The sequence below is a fragment of the Coffea eugenioides genome, chromosome 11, assembly GCF_003713205.1.
Source record: "Coffea eugenioides isolate CCC68of chromosome 11, Ceug_1.0, whole genome shotgun sequence".
Classification (NCBI taxonomy): domain Eukaryota; kingdom Viridiplantae; phylum Streptophyta; class Magnoliopsida; order Gentianales; family Rubiaceae; genus Coffea; species Coffea eugenioides.
The window spans coordinates 46183973-46207211 of NC_040045.1; the positions used below are offsets into that span (position 1 = coordinate 46183973).

The 23239-nt window shown below is 35.5% G+C and overlaps 2 protein-coding genes across 3 annotated transcripts; both read right to left on the bottom strand.

Moving 5' to 3' along the window:
• Nucleotides 1-7286: 7286 nt before the first annotated feature.
• On the bottom strand, nucleotides 7287-13906 carry LOC113751086 (CTD small phosphatase-like protein 2). Of its 2 annotated transcripts, none has more exons than XM_027294948.1 (8): nucleotides 13623-13906; nucleotides 11680-11848; nucleotides 11486-11604; nucleotides 11134-11230; nucleotides 10828-10974; nucleotides 10464-10736; nucleotides 8637-8974; nucleotides 7287-7931 (listed from the first exon to the last, which is right to left on the bottom strand). In XM_027294948.1, exons 2-8 carry the CDS (start codon nucleotides 11825-11827, stop codon nucleotides 7716-7718), a joined length of 1338 nt encoding a protein of 445 aa, XP_027150749.1. In that variant the 5' UTR covers nucleotides 11828-11848; nucleotides 13623-13906; the 3' UTR covers nucleotides 7287-7715. The 2 variants fall into 2 exon arrangements, with proteins under 2 accessions (XP_027150749.1, XP_027150751.1); XM_027294950.1 differs by having other exon boundaries at nucleotides 11680-11874.
• Nucleotides 13907-18968: 5062 nt separating this feature from the next.
• LOC113753840 (cytochrome P450 78A5-like) lies at nucleotides 18969-22003 on the bottom strand. The gene is made up of 2 exons (XM_027298103.1): nucleotides 21010-22003; nucleotides 18969-19839 (listed from the first exon to the last, which is right to left on the bottom strand). Exons 1-2 carry the CDS (start codon nucleotides 21970-21972, stop codon nucleotides 19225-19227), a joined length of 1578 nt encoding a protein of 525 aa, XP_027153904.1. The 5' UTR covers nucleotides 21973-22003; the 3' UTR covers nucleotides 18969-19224.
• Nucleotides 22004-23239: the final 1236 nt, after the last annotated feature.

Genomic DNA, 23239 nt, shown 5'->3' on the forward strand with positions numbered 1-23239 from the left:
CTGCTAAGCCAAGGGGCGGATATATGATATATCCACACAATAGAGGTTTGGGTGCGATTTTGGAGATAATCTGTATGATCCGACGGCAAGCAAAGATCCACGTGGAGAATCTTTTGTCCTTTTTAAAATGCAGAAAACCCCCATGAACTTTCATAGTTGTTGCACAATACACCCCAAAATATTTTATAAAGCATTTTATATCCAAACTCTACTAAAAAGTAACAAATTTTTATACAACATTTACTTTACCACTTAAATGATAGCTGTATCTTCAAATAATAATTGAATGGACAAAAGCACCCTTTGTGTCCGGTTGGCCATTATGTTACGTGGAGAGCTGTTCAGATGTAGGGCAAAAGAATTTGACTGAACTCGTTTTCACTATCTCCACTCTTGAATTTGCCAAAAAATTTTGTTGTTTTCTTCTTGAGTTTGTTATTTTAGATTCTTCAACCCGTTGCGTGGAGAACTCGTTTTCACTAAATAGTGAAACAACAGTCATAAAAATGTTTGGAATGCTTAGAGATAAACTATACGTTCATATCTATGTTGGATAGGTAAATGATAATGGGGATATAGAAAATAATAATAAGGGTGAGTAAGATGGTAATAAAACTGTAGTTAATGGCAATATGAGTGCTAATCAGGGAGTTGGGAATAGTAATTATAGTTTAGGGGCAGGTGAAGTGAATGATAGTTTTGAACCAGAGGTTGACCATGATGTAAATAAATTAAAAATAGAATCTGATGAATCATACACACCTAAAAGTGAGAAATCTTTTGAATTTGACTCAGATTTTGGTTATTTCTTAGATGGGAACACATTAAGTTATGGTTGTGATATTGGTGATGATACTACTGAGGTAACTAGTAGGTTGAATAACAATATTAACTTAGATCAGTATCAACAATATACTAAGTTAATTAGTGATAAGTATAGAACCTTTGTTGAGGTTAGGAAAAATGGTAAGTTTGTTGAGCATGAAAATATTGTTGATGCTAAAGTACTAGAAACTGTCATTCAGTCATCTGATAATGAAAATAGAGAACAATTTCATGAGTTTAATGAGGAAAGAAACATGGCTAATCATAAAATTATGATATGCCTCCTTTTCACAACCACACATGTGTTTAGGAAGGCAATTCAGATGTATTCCATCCTTAAAGGTTTGAGTTGAAACTCCAAAAAAATGATAAAAACAAAATCATTGTAATATATAAAAGAGATTATGATTTGTAGGATATATATATATAAGTTATTATGGGAAAACTGAAGCATTGCAAAGCAAGAGTATCAAGGGCACCCTTTATAGGTGTCCTTGGTCTTATAAAAATGTAAGTGCAAATTCCAAATGGTTAGTTGAACACTTCAAACAGAATCTGGCTGATGATTCTGATTGGAGACTTAAGAAATTTCGAAAGACAATTAAAAGAAAGTTCAAATCAAGAGTTTCTAGATGAAAGGTGTACAGGGCCAAGAAACTTGCACTTTCTAAAATGTTGGGGATCATAAGAAACAATATTTCAGACTTAGAGATTATTGTGCAACCATTATGCTGAAAATTCTGATTCTATAGCCTATGTAATGATAGAAGTTGTTCTAACCTCTGTCAGTCCCATATTTCAGAGAATGTTTGTTATGTTTGGGGCATAAAAAAATGAATTTATCAGTGGCTACAGACCGGTTATGGGTTTAGATATTTGTTATCTTAAAGGATGTTTTGAGAGACATTTAATACATGCTGTTGAGAGGGATGAGAATAATCAAATATATCCTATAGCAATAGCATGTATGGAATCTGAATGTAAGGAAAGTTAGCATTGGTTTCTAGAAATTCTGGCTACTCACATTGGATTACCAGCTAACATGAATTAGGTGTTCATTTTTGATAAACAAATGGTAAACTTGCCATTTATTTTTTCCAACATTCATATATTAGTTTATTACTGCTATACAATTAAATCCAATCCGATTGATGGTGCTACTGTTTTGTAGGATTTAGTAGAGAAATTTGGTGTGTTGTTTCCTGAGATGGAACATAGGTTTTGTGTTAGGTATAAATATGTCAATTTTGAACTCAAATGTAAGGACAAAGCACTTAGAAATATCATGCAGGCTGCTGCCAGAGAATATGAGTCAGATAGTTGAACACAAAAGATGAGAGAACTCCAAATTGCTAAAAATGAAGCTTTATGACTAGTTGAGTGCTATTCTAACTAATCTTTGATCAATATGCATGTTCAATCCAAGATCAAAGTGCGATATTTTGAGCAACAACATTAATAAATCCTTTAACCAGCATATGAAGGGGGCAAGAATGGAGTCAATGTTATCTATGTTTGAAACAATCAGAAGGCTTATCATGTATAGATACCAAGAAAATAGAGAATTCATATTTAAGGTCAAGGGAAAAATTTGTCCAAAAATCCATAATAAGGTGAAGGAAATTACAGTATGAGCAAGAGAATATGAAACTATTCAAGCGAGTCAAGGCATATGGGAGATCACAGGCTATGCAGAGCATAAAATTGTTAACATGAATGCAAGAACTTGTACTTGTAGAGAATAGGATATAATTGATGTTCCTTATGTACATGCATATGCAGTAATTATAAATTCTGATCAAGAACTAGTAGATCTTATCCATCCATACTATAGTGTAGAGTACTATAATAGAACTTATAAGGATATGGTGGTTCCTATTCCAAAAAATAGTCTATGGATTCAAATAGATGGATTGCCGATTCAACCACCAAAACTAAAATAAGACTTGGTAGACCAAGAAAACTACCAAGAAAAAGTGCAGATGAGTTAGTGAATGGTAATATGATATCTTGAAAGGGTACTATAGCCTACTATAGCAATTGTAATATGCCTGCCTGGTCATAATAAGAAGACATGCAAGGAACCAACACAAGTTGTGTATAATGCCTTAAATTGTGTTTAATAATTTCTTTACTTAACTTATTTATTTATTTGGTTACTTTTATAGGATGAAGGTACCACTCAAATAAGAAGAGGAGGATGTACAACTTTATCAAAAAATGTTGGTGGAAGACCAAGAAGAGTTAATGTAGACACACAGAATGTTAATGTCAGTGTAACTAGTAGTAATGGAAGAGATAATGGAAAAGGGAGAACTTATGGTAAGGGAAGAGGTAATGGTAGGAGAGTGGAATCATCAGTTAGAGGTGGGGGATGAGGGAAAAGAAGGAGAGGTACATTTTTAGGATGTTCTCCACAACTTTTTGGATTTGAAATTTGAAATGGTATTGGCATGTCTGATGGCAGAAATTTCATCCCAACTGATATAATGATCTAATATTATCTTAGACATTATGTATATTTCTAGACTTTGTCATTTTTAACTTGTACTAATTCTTTCTCATTAATGGTAGGTGGCAAGTATGGCCATGTAGTCTTAAAACAATTCTGAAACTCGGACAATTCAAATGGTAAGTGTTTCAACTGTATTTTTGTACACATCTACTTAATCTCAATTGCATTTTAGCAAACTAATGTCATATATAACTAGTGGACAAATGATCCCCTGACTGGAGGCTCACAATTGAGCACTAATACACAAGCTAATGAGGGTAGTCTACCGACTACTCAAGTATATATTGTTATTGCAATTCATATACATTTTACAGGCAAAGTAAAGTGTATATACATGACCAATATCTTACTTTTATTTGTACAAGATCCAAAGGCATTCAACAAATTTTGGTGATATTTTGTTCTTCAGTCAATCTTCCAGCACTAGGACAAGTGTGCATCAAGACTCTTGAGTACCACCTAATGAAGGTTCATTTAACTATTAGGATGATAACATAACCCGTAAAGGATATATTCCTCTTTTGTATTGGATACATACTTTTGAAAGGTTTAGACAATAGTTATAGTCTTTTTTGTTTGGTTGAACATTAGAATATGATATTTTAGTACTTTGTATTAGTAAGGTGGAAGATGATCTTCCTGATAATTTATGCAACATGCTTTATCATATTTCATCAATGAATTATGAACTAAATTTTGAAGTTACTGCTTTTGCTCTTTTTATTGTTACGCTATTTATTTTTTTATATTGCTTTCTTTTTTTTCTCTAACATGAAACCAACACTGTGATGCTCTTTACAATAAACCTTAATGTTATACTATTTTAAAAGATTCATATTACATGGTGTTTATAGCAGGAAATAAACTTGTTCCTTTTTCTTTTCTTTTTTTAATTACTGCAATTACAACTACAACAAACGCCACTACAATTAGAGATATCATCTTCCACCATTTTGCAATTTGTTCTTTTTCTTTCTTTAAGAACTCCTTTATACTTGGCCATTGTTTCCTGCAATGACTGGATTATAGTTTTGAATTCTTCATATTTGGTCACCAATTAGTCATTTTGAAGTATAGTAGTAACTCTTGCAGCATTCACTCTTTCATATGCTCTTTGTAGCTGTTCATTTTATTGCTGCAAATGATTCATTCTTGCCTACATTTCTTGCATTTGATCATACAAATATTCTTCAATTTTCATTCATTTTTTGCATGTTTCAGGTTCCACCTATTTAAAATACCTGCATGCATTAGCATTATGTTTTTAAAAAAATTCAAATAAGTGTTATTACCGTTGGTTCACTGAAATTGTATGAGATTTGGACTTACCAAATAATTACAACATCCTAAGAATTCTCTTCCTGAATTGTGAATGGTACATGAAGTACGTAGAAGTGCTGTTCTTCCACAATTGCATCTTGAGTTGAAGTTTGTTGCTTCATATGCATTGCTTGAGTTGCAACTATTTGGACCGTGCTCCATATGTGTAGAAGACTATGCAACATCTGTAAATAAGAGAAAATAAAAGGGAAAAAACTATAAGGATATGTGATGGTAGATGAAGACATTTATATTTATTTGAAATGAGGGTAATTCTATCAGCAAATTTTAACGAATCGAGCTTGCAAGACACGCTCTTTATTTGGTTGTAAAATCTGTGAATAGTTTTCTTGGGGCACAAAGGACATATATATATATATATATATATATTGAGACGTATGGTGCAATAATTGTGAAAGTTTACGGGAGTTTTCACGTTTAATCCTTTCTTGAGTTGGGATGCGTAGTTGTGGCTTACATAACGACGCGTGGCATTGGGCAGACGAGTATAATTAAATTTTGTTTTTCTTCATGGTCTTTTGTCGGAAGAACTAATAAATAAATGGAGTGAATAGTGAAGGTTCTGGAAAACCATTGCGTCATCACGTGCTCCCTACCAAAATTGTGAAGTGCGTGATTGATGAAGAAATTCTGGACGACTCTTTTGTTTAAAATATAATAATACTGCAGAAATTCTAGATGACTCTTTTGTTTAAAATATAATAAAGGCTTAGGGTGCCTTTATCTACGCTACATTGTCATAAAAGTTCTACTACCCAAAAACCATAAGGATCAAAGTATTGTCTATATTGATACTAGCGCGTCGCGGTATCTCGTGGTTGCAAACACCAATAGCATAGCTTTTTGCGATGGTTAGTCAATCACGTATTATTCCTTTCTAAAAAAATCACGTATTGTATTCAGGCCATTTAATTTGGATCCATACCAAAGTAATTTAAGCTATAAATAAATCGAGTTAAATTGAATCTTGACTCAATTTTATTAAATTCAAATTTAAGTTTAATGGGTTCAAAATATAAAGTTTGATATCAAACTTGAATCGAATTCAAGATCAATACTACTTGATTTTAAAAAATAGAAAATGATTATTTTATTTAAAAAATAAATAAAATTATAATTTTTCCTTGACAAATAATACGTGACTTGACGAGTCAGATTTATCCATATTCATGCTCAACTCGAACTCGATATTAACCGAATTAAAATTAAACTTTAGCCATCCGGCTCTTTGCTCCATGCTTCGATTTATGTTTTTGATGCTATGTAAATCGTTAACGTTTACAAACTTACAGTACATATACCACGGAATGAAGTTGGCTAAGAATACAGACATCAAGATTGGATAATCGTGGAAAAGATGGCTAGTTATCTACAGATATACATATGTTTTATCTATACGGTGGTACTATTTTAGCCTTTTTTAACACCAGACCTGCCTTTTTTTCCCGGATAAAGGGCAGGGACGGTCCACCAAAACTTGTATGATCCAGATCACGTCTTGTACCTCGATTTTTATAACATATGTGAAACCCACAAAATTTTATTCTAAAATTACACGTTATACAAACAAAATTACACCATGTACAAAATGCACATGCTTTATGTATGGAGAGATTTGCAATAATCATTATCAAAATAATTTGTTAACTTTGCAACTTATGTTCCATTTTTTAGGTTCCTTTAACCTTGCAACTTATGTTCCTTTTTTTCTTCCCTAACGTCAGCCACGGAGTACTAAAAAATTTAGTTAATTTCAATTTGCACCCTTTAACTATATTCAAATTTTCACTTTAATCAATGATCTTACTTAAATAACAAATTTTATATTCAAATCACTAAAAAGTCCCACTTTGAAATTAGAGACCAAAGTGAGAATACAAGAATAGTTAAAAGGTGCAAATTTTAATTAACCCTAAAAATATTTTTCATATTCATCAATAAATTAACGACAAGCTTCTGATAAAAAAAAAAAAAAAGTAACGACGAGCTTCTGCCATTGAATGCAAGTACGAAACTCTAATCACTTTGACATTTTAGCTATAAGTAAAAACCTCGAGGCCGCTGATCACCAGATGGTTAGCAATTATAGTTTCATTTCTCTATATTTATTCACTCAGATTCCTTAATAGGACATCGAATTAGGCTAAGATTTGACAGACGTAATCATAACAGACACGCATAAGAACTTTAAAGGAGAAAAGTATATCGGTCTTTGGCAGCACAAAATCCCCATGGAAGGAAAACTGATAAGGCCATGTCCCTTCGGGCGCATCCGACAGAATTGGACCGATAAGGACATTTTCCTAAGAAAACTGAAATGTTTCGCCAGTTAAGAGTTTGGTTTCTGCCGTCCCGGCTATTTTATCGAGGATGACAAAAATCAAAGTAACAAAATCAGATCCTCAAGTTGTTTGATAAAAACCTTAAGTCCTTTTAAAATAGATAACCACCAAAGTCGTGTCTGTGACGTCTTTACAACATCAGTAAATCTCGGAATTAACAAAAGAAAAGCAGAACAAAAAACCAAAACAGAACGAAGACTCCCTTGAAGGACCCAAGGGAGATAAAGGCGTAGAGACTCTAGCGTTATTGTTCAGAAGGCGCGTCCAAAATGCCAGATAATGTTTGCTGTAACTAAAGGAAATGTGTCTGGCAAAACTGCCAGGCTGAACATTGTAATTTTCCAACAGAATGCCATCACAAGAAGCATAACTTATTCCTTGATTTAAAACTTTAAACAAGCATCCCTATCATCTTTGACTTAATTTTCTACTTAATTCCGGACAAACATCTAGTCTAATTCCTAATTAAACGGCAGATAGTTATTGTAAAAGGGAGAGAGGGTTAAAAAAAAAAAATACTAACCTGAGTCCAAGAGTGAATCTCTTGTACTTGGGACAAGAAATGGACAATGGCCGTAGGAAGGATGTGTCCTCTTCTCTGGACCACACTGATGCTGTTTCAAGAACATCATTCTACATGCTCGTTCATGTCATTTCCTCTTCAGACATACCTTCTACACAGATCTATGTGCTCATCTTTCAAGTGGGTCTCCTCTATTCGAGTTTAAAGGACAAACTGCTGCAGCTATTTTCTCTCTAAGGTTGAATTTCTCAGCAATCAATGGCCTTACATCGTCAACTGCAACTAAACTTTCCAAGAATGGAAGCAATGAAATTAACTCTGTATCAGAACGATCATCAAACCAGCTCTCTATTGGTATTCCATTGTCTATCTGAAACCCAAATGCCTGAAAATAAAATTTTCATGTCAATGAAGCAAATGATGAATCTTTTGTTGATCTAGCAGTCAAACTATAACATACTCCCATATCCTTAAAGAGGACATGGAGATTCCCACAAATTTAACACAATGTTAGAACAATCATAATTTAGCTTCCTATCAAACACTGGATGGTCAAACTTTACTCCTTTTTTAAAATATTTTTCTAGCAAGGGAGGAATGGGATTTAAAAAGCAAGGGATCAAACTTCAATTGATACAAAGATTAATTTTGTCAATGCACTTGGTTCTTAGTAAGAAAGCATCAATGCATAAAATCTTAATTAACCTACAAAATGGAGTTAATTCCAATATGAAAAGAAAAAGAAAGATATCAGCACAATTATCAGGAAGCAAAGTAATAACTTCTATAGGACAAATAACTTCTACAAGCTAAATTATCCCTAATAACTTCTATACAAATAACTTCTGTAGGACAAATAACTCACGGCATAACTTCTATAAGCTAAATAAGACAACAAACTATCTCTTCCATCACTAAGCTCGCTGGGAAATTGACAACTGCACAAGGATCATCTTTTCAAAGGGATGGAACAGGGGTATGAAAAAAAGCTTCTTGTGCTTTCAACATAACAGATCAGAATGCAGAAAATAGACATCATCCAAGACCAATGCTTGAGCTATCAGCCAAAAACAAAGTGCGGCAGCAATACCTGGGGAGAGTTATCAATAATAATCACATGTGCTAAGTCACGCCCAAGAACTGACAGATCTTTGAGATAATTTCCATCAACAAGCACACAGGACTCACGGAAAACACGGTGGCGAAATATTTTCCTCTTTGGGTCTAGTACGTTCAGAAGCTGCTCAGCATAAATGCTCTGGCTGGCTGTGAAAATGATAATTTCAAAAAGGCCCGATACCCTATCCATGAAATCTCTTAGATGAGGACGGCACCTAACATAGACAGTATGCTTCTTCAGGTTGAAATCAACAGAAAAGGTAAAATCTGCATCATCACAAGGTTCAAGTGTGGAGTGCACCAAGGTCTCTGTCAATCAATATACTTTATTAGTATAAGCTATAGTTTTGATAATAACTATGATAGAGTCCAGAAAAGATATCACAAATGCACCAAATGGAGTAAATTACAGCCAGATCTAAGCACAACCAGCATGCACATCTACAAATTAAATTGCAGGTAAGCAAGTGTTCAATTTCAATAGCTGCAAAAGGACTCTGAAGATTATGAGAATTATTAGCCTTCTAATTTCACGTTTAACCTGTGTGTTAACTTTTCTTTTTCTATTCGGGCGAGTATAGATACGTCTTATTGGACAAAAACCAAAACCCCAAACCCAACTGCATTGGTCCCTGTAAACTAAGACAAAAAGGAGAGAAAATACTCTTCTTCATCTCTTTGGACTACACAATATACAAATATATATACACAAGTGTAACCTAATTTAGATCCTAAAATCATGCTAATCTAAATCAATCTACTACCTAATTAATATATGATACTATAATCATATGATACCTAATTAATATATGATACTATAATCAAATCTTTCCTAATATTGACAATAGCAAATATTTCCATAATATCAGATCACATATCTTCAACACTCTCCCTCAAGATGGAGCATAGATGTTAATCATGCCCATCTTGCCACAAATGTAATCAATTCTCGGACCATTTAGAGGCTTAGTGAAAATATCAGCTAACTGTTCTCCAGTTCTCACATGATTGGTTGAGATCAAGTTTTGCTGGATTTTTTTCATGAACAAAGTGGCAATCAATTTCGATATGCTTTGTTCTCTCCACTTGAAAAATAGTTTTGCATCTTCCCTTAGCCAAACCTTCTTTTCTTTCCCATCAACGGGTGGGTCATCAGTGAGATGATCATCTCTATCGATGCTGCGCAGATATATCCAAATAGTTTTACTCCAATCCAAAAAAATTTTTCCACTCAATTTGTGTTCAGTAATTTTTGATGTTGTAGGAATAACATCAGAAATTACTGTTTTCATCTCTCTACTACTACCTTTCATATCTGCCATTATAATTCACACAAGAAAGACCTAAAAGTGATTCAATAGGATCACGTCAAAAGACAAACTGATAACAGACCTAAAAGTGACTCAATAGGGTCACGTCAAAAGACAAACTGATAACAGAGCCTGAAGCTCTGATAACATGTAAACTAAGGAAAAAAGGAGAGAAAATACTCTTCTTCATCTCTTTGGACTACACAATATACAAATATATATACACAAGTGTAACCTAATTTAGATCCGAAAATCATGCTAATCTAAATCAATCTACTACCTAATTAATATATGATACTATAATCATATGATACTATAATCAAATCTTTCCTAATATTTACAATAGCAAATATTTCCATAATATCAGATCACATATCTTCAACAGTCCCAAAGGCAATGGCTTTGCCCTAAATCATATGCAACATATCTGCATCTGTATGGGAGAAATGAACAACTAAAACAACCAAGAATTCTTAAATAATCCTTACCATCCAAGTCTAACACAAGAGTGGTTGAAGGGCAACTCCGTGTCTGCTTGGGCAATAGCATAGGCCGAAATTTTGGGACAACAGAATGCAGGTCTGGCAAATTCTTTACAAAAAAGTATGGATCAAAGTCATCAAAGTCTTCAACTTCCTCATCATCATAACATATATCGGCAGACAACTGTTCTTGATTATATTCATCAACACATTCCAAATTTGAATTTTTCATGGAAAGATAAACTGAAGAAATTTCTGATGGTAGAGCACCTCCAAAGTCTGTGTAGCAGTATCACACTATCAGTACAAAGGGAAAAGCTTGAAGAATTATTCTTATGTTTCATAAAACATTTAATGCCTTCTCCATTACCTGGGCAAGTAAGATTCATTGAAGTGACTGCATCCTGATCAAAACTCTTCCCTTGAATCACATGTGCATTTAGCAAATCAACCTGCAGGTTTTCTTTCCCATGGTCCTGGAAATGCTGTCCTCCATGCTGGAAAAACTTGAAGAAGTCTGATGGGAATGGGAAGTCATGAATCAAGCGTTTAATGAAACCAAATAAGAAATATTACTAGAGATCTTGTGCAAAGATGTCATCAGAACCATTATATGTCTTAATCAGAGACAACGAAAGAGCCATAATACAATGAAAGCATCAAGCTCTACTTCTACCTGCATTTGCAATTTCCCCTCCAATGCTTCTTGAAATATGGAAGCCAGGAGAAAATATAGTATCAACCACTTGATGAACTGCTACATCATCAAAACCCTGCCATATGCAAACAATTCCAAACAAATTATCCAAAACAGTTGATTTCTTGATTTCTCTAGGCCTACTAATGAGAAAGCTATTATAATATTCTGATAGCAACATAATCCAGTCAGACAAATCCTGGCATAAAATTTTTGACGGAAACCATTATGCTATTTATCATACAGTATAACGTCCAATGGGAATCCATAAAACATAAAGGAACTAAAGATAAGTCTTGTCAATATCACTATATTTCACTATTCACCATACCTTTTTCTTGTCATCATGGCCTAAACAAGCAGTGAAATTGTCATCATTCACCAAACCTAGTGTAGTATCCAAATTTGTTGCAGCAGCAAACAACTCTGTGTTTTCCGGGAGCTTTCTAGCTGAAGAAGCAATACGTCTCATTTAACAATAGAACACATAACAGAATGAAAAAGTGATTCAATACACAAAATTACCAGTTTTTTGCTTCCTTGTAGAAGAAGTAATTAGCTCTGCAACTTTCTCTGCTTGAACCAGCACGTTGTCAGATACCTTTTTCTGGAGTCTTGAAGCTTTTGGAGTGGAGCCAGCAGTTCGTCCACCACCTTTCTTCTTGTTTTGCATCCTCAATTTGGAGAAGTGTATCTGGGTGCAAAAATGACTTGAGACAACTGAATTTGTAAGCATACAAAATAAAATCTTGTATGATTACTTTGTCATTTTGTATATTTTATTTTGTATAATGACTGTCTAAGAAAATCATACTAAGAACACAGAGAAATCATTATCACTAATGAACAGATGCATTAGCCCAGGTCATTCTGGTTAAGCATCTCCTATCTCCTTCACTGAGTCCAATTTTGGTCAAAGAAAGGATATTCCAAGTCAAACACAGACAAAAGTCCAGCCCAGCAATCATATAAAAAAGAATAGCAAAAAATGCTCCAATTGCATCGAAATAATCAACCTTCAAATCAAACTCCATGGCCTCAAAGCCTTTCTACATTATTTGGATTGTATCGAAGTTTGAAATTCCAGATGAACAAAGTCATATTTATCTAAGAATTTTGGGTATCATTTTCCATACACATGAAATCACCTCAAATTTTTTGACACACAGTTATTCTTGAAGAATTCTGTTTAACTAAAAATAGCTGTTCGAGGATTATTTATTCGAATAATGATGCTTTGATTGCAATGCTAAAAAATATTCTTAGATATATTCCTGTTCCTTAAACAGGACTCATCTTTTTCTTCTTCTTTTGCCGTTGTTCCTTCTTCTGTGGCTACTGTTGTTCTTTTTGGTCCCAAACTCCCTCCAGTCTTCCCTATCCTCCCTCCTTTCCTTCTTCATCAATTTCTCTAAGCATATACGAGAATGGAAGAACAAAAGTAGAAGAGCAGCCACAAAAGCAGACCACACGTGGCGCCTGCTTCAGCATCTTTCACTTCCAATAATTCCCTCTCCACACCCACATTCAATATCAAACTAGCACAGCACAGGTGCCTTCTAAGATTTGCTGTATCAGTCAAATCCCAGCAGCTTGAAAATTGCACTGGTAAGATGTTAAAGTGGACTGTGGGGCAGAATAATGTTGGTGTTGTGGTCAGGGCGTATTCATGGCCTTCAAATGCAAAACTAAGTAGTAACAAAAAAAAAGCCATCCTCACCGTCGTCGTCATCATCATCATCATAGTAAAGAGAAAAATCTTATCAATACTAAAAACCAAGGATACCAACAAGAAGAAAGTGCAGGGAAACAATCAAAAGGGGGGGCAGTAAGAAGTGGATAATTACAGAACTAGAGTTAGTACTACCAATGGTAACCTTGGAGGCTGTGCAAAAAAAAGTGAATAGGTTGTTCAGTTGGAAAAATATGGAGAAGGGACTGGAATAGAAGGAGCGGGGAGGGTGTAAAGAGTTTTGGAAAAAGAAGAAAAAATTGTGGCAGAGAAAGAAGAATTAAATTTGTATGAGAGAGAAAAACCAGCAATGTTTCTATAACTTCCGATAAAAGTATGAATAATCGGATAAATAACCCGCCATGGTAAGCCCCAATGACTGCAATTTACTCATAAAACTGATGAATTTGGCGTTTAAAACCTCAAACCCATACTTCCCAAAGTACTTCTTTTCTAACCAAACCCTACATTAACCTGCAAATTCGTGTAACTAAATCGAGCTGGTAAGGAACTGCGATTGAGAGGAATGAAAACCAAACTTTCATTCCCTATCACCGCCTGTTTGGAATCTAAACTTACTTCAGACAAGTATTCGCGGCTTCAGCTGCTAAATTGCAAGCCAATATCACATATATGAACAGTCAAGATACAACATAGAAGAAAGAACTAAAAACCCTAACTGCCGAGTGAAAAACATCTAATTAAGTTTCAAAAAAAAAAAAAAGAAAAGTCAAACCTTTCCTCAAGTTTAATAATCCAAAAAGATGCCGCTGCTGAAGTTCATATCAGTTGTTATCAGCCTTCCGTTGAGCAAACCAAACCACAGGTTTCCGCCGCTGCAGTTTAATTTTCAGAGATGGGAGAGATAAATTATAAGCAAAAAGGCACGGGTTAGCTGCAGAACTAAGGATGAACCGAAGATTCAGGGCTTTTTCCCGACGGAGATTGAAATGAAAGAAATGAGAGGGAAAATTGGGAACGAAGAAATGAAAATTACTAGTTTGGGGAGGAGAGAAATAAATGAATAAGTAAATATGATACTAGTTTTTTTTTTTTTTTTTGGTAGGGAAATACTTGTGCAAATAATCTATCGGGTTTCATAAATTTCGGAGTCTGTCTTACAAGTTCAAGTTCAAATTCAAGTTCAACTCGCGCGACTATAGTTTAGTCCTTACTCGCTTCTACTGGTGCACATGTGTGCTCCTGTTGGGGAGCGTGAATGTTTGGAGAGTGGAACTAGCGAGTAGCCATCCAGTTGTGTTTCTTGTGGAGCTATCTTTTGCGCTTTCATCTCTGCAATTATTTTTCGGGGCTTGGTTCTTCTAAGTCCAGTGGTTACGCAAAAGGGCATCCTTGCACTTCCCTAATTTCGAGTGGAAGCCTTTAGGTTTCATGATTTGCAGCTTTTCCCAATTTCAGTACAATTCTTCTTCCTTTTGAACTCGGCGTTAAGAATTTAAAGATGATTTCCCCAGTTTTTAAGCAAGATGGGATGGATAGGGATGATACATATACTTCATCAGGTTCAACATAGATACTACGGTTAATATTCTTAGTGAAAATGACAAGATTCAGGATTAATGTCCCCATAAAAAATGTTCGTTAGATAAACATACTTTTTTTTATTTGATAAATGTTATTTGCATTTCATTTTTTGTTAAATATACTCTGATCATTTGTTTTATTATGTAGCCTAATAAATAAAAATTATATGATAAAAATAATAGGAGAAGTGCGATTAATAAAAATAGGAGTATAAATAACATTTTTCTTTTTATTTTTATCGCTCACTAAATTAATCTCTATCTATCATAAAATTGAGTCTATGTATGTTAAAATTCGCGATTTTACGACATGCAAAGTGATACAGATTCCTTATTTTCACAAGACGCATTTGGAACCTCAATATTAGATCAAAATCATTTAATACAAATCTTTTATTCTTGCACCAAAGAATTTTGTGCAAATTTCAAGGACTGGGTAGGCAACAAAATCAGGAAATGGCAATTTGTCCACAGACACCTGTACACTACAGCCGGTCAATAGTTAAGCTGATGTTTAATGAGGGGTCTCCTCGTGGGGAGAATCTTCAAATATTTGAAAACCTTCCCAATAAAAATTTCACTCAGTCCGGGTGCGTGACGCACCAAAGCTTTGTCCCGTTAAATGAAATTTGAATTTGAATTACAGGTATCCAATGTTCACGGGCGCCAAGGTATCTTTTTTTTTTCCCCCCAAAGCCGGTGCCCTATAAAACGACTTGGGCTGGCCAACTTATGGGCTTTCGCACACTCAGAATTTGCAAAATTGAGTCTATAGTTTTTGTGGCCCGTAGCGTTTATGGCAAACAGTACCAGACACAATGAGCACGTTGGCCCTAAAGGACTTGACAAAGTGAGATTAAGCGCGGTTCATCACTAGATACTGCCTGACTTGATTACCATTTAAGCAAGCTAAACCTAGATTTTAACGGAATCAAGTTCTAGTTGAGCTTAAGGGACTTGAGTTTCTAGATGTCAGCAAACTTTTTTCTTTTATGTAATCGTGATCCTTTTTTTTTTTTTTGGAAGAATAATCACGGTCAAGTTCAATTTCATTAGGACATAAAGTGAATACTACGTGAACTTTTGTTCAGTCAAGTTTGTTTGAAATTTTATTGAACTGAACTAGAGTGGAGATCGAGTAGCTTGAAATTGTTGCATGTAAATTTCACTTATATGCCAATCGACTCGACTTTGAACCGAACTCGAAAGTTTATTGAATACAAAAGGCTATATAAAATTAATTCAATTAGTTGGCGAACCAAACTCTTACTGAATCGAGTTTGATTCAAGCATTGAGTAATTTGATTTGTCTTTTGGCCTTGACCATACTTTTGAGAGGATCAAAGAGGATTGCAAGTGAGAACCAAAAACAGAAGTGTGAAGAAATGGTGGAATTTAAAATTTGTCCAAAAAAAAAAACTCACCCCAAAACTAGAGAGAAATGTACAACAAAATGATAATGCTCAAAAGTCCCAAAAAAGGGACAAAAATAAAAATAATTCCTCACACCCCTTCTCTCATAGCTTTTGTCTTCTTTTTTTTTTTTCTCTCTTTTTTTAAATATTCCAAACTAATGGTTAGTTAATTGATGACAAAATCGTGAGACCACATCCTCCCAAACTATTGCTTTTTTTTTTTTTGTTTGTGGTGGGGGGGGGGGGGGCTCCTATGCAAACATCTAAACCCAAGCATCTACCATTTATATCTCCATCTTCAAACAAAAGATTCTTTAAGGTTTGAATTTGGGTGATGCAATCAATAATTTTCTTGACTTTGAATAGCATAGTTTGATTCTTTCCTTAGCAATTCGGAACGAAAAGAGTACACTGATTATCTCCTCCTCTTGATTGAAACTCGAGTACGTCTTTCCAAGTCAAACGTTCTCAATGTTCATTGCCAGCGGAACAAGATTTTCATTTTAGATTACAGACTCAATCTGGCTCAAAAAAGGATTTAAAAAAAAAAAATTGTGCCAACATCAATTTAAAGAATGAGTCTGTCACCTTTCATCCTCCTCATCGCAGCAACAGAATAATTTATCCATGCAATATTGAACTTATTTTCCGACGGCTGTGAAAGATCAGAACTTTTGTGCTGTGTTATCTTGGGAAGAGGATCATGATTTGGTGACTTATTTGCTTTATCAATTGTCATGAGCTGGAACAAAGTCAATATCAATTTCCATAGGCAGATACGTACGGAAAAGGCACCAACGCCTATCATGTATGAAGAAAGCTAATCCATTTGTTTAGCTTTTTCGAGCAACAACACACTTTCAAAGGTTCCCTTTTTATTATTTTCTAAAGCCGCAAGATCCCCCACTAATAACAAGCAAGTGTACGGATCATCTTATCTCATGCTTGAGAGAAAACACACACACACACACACCCAATATATATATATATATATATATATATATATTTGTCCATTGATTGGGGCGCTTATTCTGCGTTTGGCTTGATTTTTCTCCAAATTTGCAGTTGAAAAAGAAAAAAAGAAGGGTGATCGGAAGTAAAAGATTGTTTCTGTTTATACAGTATACAAAGATACGTATATACTTCTAAAGTAACGTTCTGCAAGCATATATATATGGTTTAGATGGCTTCTAAACTTATAAAAAAAAAAAACCCAAAGAACACACGAGTAAACATCAAATAACAACCGGTCGAGAAAAGAGTTTGAGAGGCTTAATTACAAAGAATAATAAGAGTTTGGGAGCATGTCAATTAAATTTAATCACAATGTGAGCAGGGGGACGAGATTGGAAGCAAGATACTAATAAATTTAATTAAACGTACTTGGAATGGAGATATGGTTGGGGATCAAATTCAAATGGAAGAGAAACACACAGGTGGGTATACACAGGAATCGCATATTGATACGGCAAAAGGATACTTTAATGTCATCATTTGAGTTTTGTGGAATGGGGAAGGATGGCCAATAACTGGAAAACAGCAACACCTCCCCGTGCCCTTTTTGAGTATTTTGAAGCTTGGAAGTTTTTGATCAGGATGGTCCCCCACCCCAGCTGATTAACCACACCTTTAAAAATCTAAAGTGAATAATCGAATGGAATAGGGTAAGCTGGGGTCTGAGAGCTGTTGCCATCATGCCTGGTTGGATCACAGGAGTTGGATAAAGGAGGAAACTTGAATGAATGTAGCAGTAAAGCCGAAACTTTATGTCTATGGTGCAAATATATCTGCCGCAGCATACTACTAATAAGAAAAAAGATCAGTCGCAATACTACACACCATAGCAAGCAAACCATATAATGCCCTACGGCCTAGGTTTTGCTTTGTCTTCACGAGATTTCGTCCCATGCAAGGATGCAAGGAACAATAAGGACGCTTGTAATTATTATTTAATTAATAATGCTGAAGCATCATCGGGAAGAGATAAAATTCTAGTGATTAAAGACGAGGTCCAAAAAGGCTAAAGCTAATGTATCTTTTTTTCTTTTTTTTTTTTGTCAATTGTTATCATCAACACCAACTCCTATTCTAATTTTATTCTTGAGAGTGATTTGGCAGAGTCTCAGATAATCGATGAAAATTGAACCACAATCGGAACATACGAGTGTATTATTCACCCGCATGGATCTAAGAGAAGCGATATTAAATATCAACTTTGATGGGAGACAAGATTTGAATCTTTGACATCCCACTCCACAAGATATGTGATGGTCAACTAATTTAGAGGTAATTAGTTACCTTTTCTATAAACTCGGTGAGTGAGCGTGCTTGAGTAGGAGTTTATTTAAAATATTATTTGAAATAATTACCGTAATACTTATTTGGAATAAACTACTTTGATAGTTTTATTTTTTTTCACACACTTCAAGAAAAGTTAGTTAACTTTGTTGGAAAAATAAATCTAACTTACTATCTTCCTAAAATATCCTAACATTAAATTAAATGGAGTATGACTAATTAGCTTTACATTAAATGAGTTAGGTTATACTCAATAACAAACTAATATATTAAATAAGGACATTTTAGAGAGGTTATAAATTAACTACATTGTTCAATTGAAAAGTGGAGTATAATTTGGGACAGATAAAAAAAAAAAAAAATCAATCAAAGTGGGACGGAGGGAGTATGATATGCGAAATAAAAAGTTTGTTGGAAAAATAAAAAAAATGCTTTGAAAAGTGCGATTGTACTGCAAGCAAATAAATTTTATACACATAATAGCTATCCAAGGTTAGCCGCCATGAGAGTCAACTGAAGTAATTAAAAGTCGTGATGTTTTCCATGTAATTGAAGTAAAGAAATGAGCTCATGATCTGTGTTCGATTACTTGGGGAGTAAGAGTGGCATGCTTCAAAGTATTTGCTTGTCCAGCTAGGACGCTAGCACATAATTATGTACGGTGGCACCGGAGGTACAACACAAGTGATAATCCAGACACATTAATTTATGAAGTCTTTTTTGATTTTATGCATTGCAGAACAATCACCGAAATGCTACGTTTTACGTGCCGCGCAAAAGCATGCATCATCTCTCAGAAAGAAATAAGGGCAGTCAAGATTGGAATTAGTCCACAATCAAAATATTTCACAAAAAATCACGCTGCAAACTCGTACAGTTGCGTTCCATCTACTTCTTCCATGCAAACCAAACCATTGTTCTTAGTTTAGATTTCCATTTGGTCTCTGTGCTGTACGCGTACAAACTTGAGGACATTCTATTCTAGTAGCAGCAGCACTAGTATTATTACTCACTTTTTTTGATTCATTAAAAGAGGAAAGCATCTAAAAGCACTAATCAAGTAGAGCCGCTCTTCACTTGGCTAATAACGGCGATTGACTGCACGACATGCTAACCGATTCTTCATTTCAAGAGATAGCTTCAAACACTCTGATAGGTCAACTTGTTCGGACGGCGCCGCTGCCGGATTAATCCATTTGAATTGTTGAAGTAGCCGTGCCAGCCATAGTTGCACCGTGGTCAACCCCAGCATCCTTCCCGGGCATACCCGGCGACCTGACCCGAACGGGGCAAGCCTCAAGTCCGACCCCATGATCGAAACATCCTCCTCCATGAACCTATCGGGCCGGAATGCCCACGGGTCTTTCCAGATGGCTGGGTCATGGGTTATAGCCCACATGTTGACCATGGCTGTGGTGCCTGCAGGGACGAAGAACTTGTCCACGTGGACATCGTGGATGGCTAGGCGGGACCAGGAGAGTAATGGGCCGGGAGGGTGCAGTCGGAGGACCTCCTTGACCACAGCTTGGAGGTAGGGAAGATTTGGGACGTCGGAGTCTTGCACGTGCCGGCCGTGGCCGACGCACGTGTCAATCTCATGCTGGGCTTTGGCTTGAATGTCCTGATGCAGGACCATCCTGGCCATGATCCATTCCAGAAGGATAGCCACCGTATCTGTTCCTCTAAATACCATTTCCTACTCAAAAAATAATACAGTAATTATTTAAGATGCATAGACTTTAATAATATATGAGATATTATAAGGCGAAATTGAAACGCAGCCTTCGGTTTGATGGGACGATGTCACTTGTAATCGAGAGAAAAAAAAAACCTGAAATTTGATGCAATCAATTAATTTGTTTTCTTCAACAAAATTGTGATGATAAATAAATAGAGTGGACTTGTGGTGGACTAGGAGACGTCCCGTGCACAAGCAACAGGAATTAATCACTTTCACTTTCAGGTGGAAGTTCATGTTTGCTTTTGCACATCCTATCAATAATAAAATGATTGTGACACCTAAACTCGGATTCATTAGTGCAGTTTAAAGATTTCTTCAGTTCAGTTACGCAGGCAGGCGTAAGTTAGAAACTCAAATAGTACAAAAATATATTAAACCAGTTCTATTTCCTAATCGAACATGTCATGCCCTCGCATGGTTTATTCCTTATTCGGATTGGGATAGGATTTGGCAGGCTCAGAGAAGCCATGAACCACATAAAAGGTTAAAAAAGATATTTTCTCATAATATGATTAATTTATTAACCAGATTTGTTTGACCATTATCTGTTTGCTGACTGACCTGCGCAATCATGATGAGTCCAAGGTCGTCCCAACCAGCATTCTACTAAGTATTTTCCTAGCTACCAACCTAAACCTTTTTTGACTGCTACAGTCAAAATCCTAGCCACCATCTACGGATCCGCTTTTTCTCTTTCTAGTAACTATAAAAATGAAATGTTCTGATTCCCGTCCACGCAAAAACTAAAAATAAGATTTTGACTCCTATAGAGCTTTCATGGAGACATTCTACAGATTTAGCATGGAAGCATTGGACTGGCGAAACGTGGAGGGGAGTTCTATTTCCTGAGTATTGGATGTTTTATAGGATTTTTCCTCAGAATGATCATCCTCCCGTTCAAGTTTTCTACAGGGAAAGAACGAGACAATTGAAGTGCTTTTGACACATCTCAAACATAAAGCTGGACATTTCTAGGAAACCGTGGAGAAAAAAAGCCATTTATTTTAACTCTACGTGTTCCTAACACAGACAGACTCCCTCCTTGTGGTCAGGTGTGTCCTTAGCTCCTAACGTTAAAGTTAATCAATTAATACCTTGTTTAAGAGAAACGGAGAGATTCCTTACCCACAAGACTGCCACCAAGTCTGCATCAGTAAGTTGATCCTCTTCGGGCAAAGAAAGGCAGACACTAACAAAATCATTCTTCGCATTAACATTTCCCTCTCTTCTCCTTTCTTTTATGATCCGACCTATAAGACAATTAACCTCTCCAGCTAATTTGTGACACCTTTTCTTCACCCCACCAAAGTCTAACAATTTCAAAGGAATATAATCAGCCCAATTGAACTCTGAGATTAGTTCATATCCTTCCTCTACCATTGATCCTAGTTTCTCTCCTTCTGAACCCAAATTGCTCCCAAACACACTCTCTAAGACATTAATCAGAGAGCCCTTTTTCAGTATCGACCTCAACTCCACTATACTTGTCTCGTTCATCTCAACTCGAACACTCGCTATCATTCCATCGGCAACCCGTTGTCTAAGGCCCTCAAGATTAGAAATTCTCTTAGGAGAAAACATATGATTTGCAGCGATCCTGCGTAGATGGCGCCAGTACTTCCCTGATGGAGCGAAACCAATGGCACGTTGGAACATGAGCGTGCGAGCTGATTCTTTTATGGGGCGATCCGAAAATGAACTCCCACAAAGAATTTCTCTGGCTGTATCGGGGTGACTGCTGATGATCAAACGAGTATTGAAGCCAAGAGTGAAGGGCATTAGACGAGCACTCCCAAGTGAAGTAGCTAAAAATGCTAGTTTTCGATGAGCATGAGACCCCATTTGAGGTAAGAGCCCCAAGAAGGGCCAGCAAATAGGGCCACGATTATTTGTGCTTGTAAGATTTTGATGATGGTTTCTCCATGCAAAGCCTCCAGGTATGAAGCATAAGTTTAGGAAGGAGGGGAGAAGTGGAAATATGACTAGTAAGCACAGGGTACGGGACCATGTGTTAAGGTAGCTGGCTCCGAAACAGAGGACAGGTAAGACTAGGATGGATAGATTGGCCAGCCAAAAGGAGGATTTCATTTCGAAAATGTGAAGGAGATGAGATGACGAGTGCTGCTGCTGCTGTTGCTGAACGGGGGAGGCAGATCACACTCTTCTTGTTCTGCGAAGGGTTGCATGTGCATTTATAGTACGTGGAAATTTATCCACTCATCCTGGTTAATGATTGGGTTTGCCCAATAACTCTGGTTAGCAGTCCTGTGTAGCTGTAATTATTAGTGTATTGCCACAAAAGCCATGTGAATTGTGTGTGGGCCACAAAGATACTTCGGGTTGGATTTGGCTCCTTTTCCCGTAAATTATTTCTCCGTTTCCTGTAAGCACATCCAGATGTATGATATCTGTACTCATTTATTAATAATGATTAAGATCAATCAAAGTTAAAATGATCGTGTACATTCCTAATAAATAAATAAATAAAGATATATATATTATGTATTTAGATGTGTACTATAAAAAATAGAGAAAATGGAGAGGAGCCAATCCATTACGGGGCTTGTGAAACGAAACGTACTCAAGAAAAGGAAACCGTCCCACTTCTGAGGCTAGCTCAAAACTTTTCCCCGAGTGCCAGGATTTAGAACACCTGAGAAACATTTGGAAGCTGGGATTTGTGACCGCAACTTGTACGCATCCGTCTATTTGAAAGTGATAGTTAGAGTTTTTAATGAATGGAGCTGTTTGCAAATGCATTCGTGTTCGGCACGTTTGAATTCGAAAAAAATACATGTATAATTATAAAAAAATATATTTAAAATTATTAAATATATATATTATATTTTTACTAAAAAAGTAATTATACATAAATTAACATTATTTATTTTTTAAAATTAATAAATAGAATTAAACTTATTATAAATAATATATTATTTATTAAAAATATAATTAAATCATCTTCAAAATTATATTCTCGAACCCAAATATTTATACAAATACTGATTCGAATTCGAACAATATTTGTAATTCATTAACATTCGATCCAAACTCGAACCTTGCCCGTATAATATACAAACGGAGCCTAAATGCCAAGTATTTGGCTCGATTCGGTTCGTTAAAAGCTCTGTAAGTGATCCTATAAAATTATGTACAATTAATAAAGGTATATGGATAAATATCACATCATATTGTTAAAGTATGCATAATGCAACAATTTGCTTACCAACGTCAAATAAACTAAGTTTAGCAGTTTCCATCTAATTATTTACTAGTAATTTTATTAGAGTCAAGTTATACTTATACTAGTTGCCTTGTGTAGGAATTGATGTTTTAGTAATTCGATAATTACTTG

Coding starts and splice junctions, on each gene's coding strand:
- LOC113751086 (XM_027294948.1), bottom strand. CDS start 11,827: ATGCAAAACAAGAAGAAAGGTGGTGGACGAACTGCTGGCTCCACTCCA. Junction 11,231..11,485: donor GCCATGATGACAAGAAAAAG/GTATGGTGAATA, acceptor TGCATATGGCAG/GGTTTTGATGATGTAGCAGT. Junction 10,737..10,827: donor AATGAATCTTACTTGCCCAG/GTAATGGAGAAG, acceptor ACTGCTACACAG/ACTTTGGAGGTGCTCTACCA.
- LOC113753840 (XM_027298103.1), bottom strand. CDS start 21,972: ATGAAATCCTCCTTTTGGCTGGCCAATCTATCCATCCTAGTCTTACCT. Junction 19,840..21,009: donor ACTTGGTGGCAGTCTTGTGG/GTAAGGAATCTC, acceptor TTTTTTGAGTAG/GAAATGGTATTTAGAGGAAC.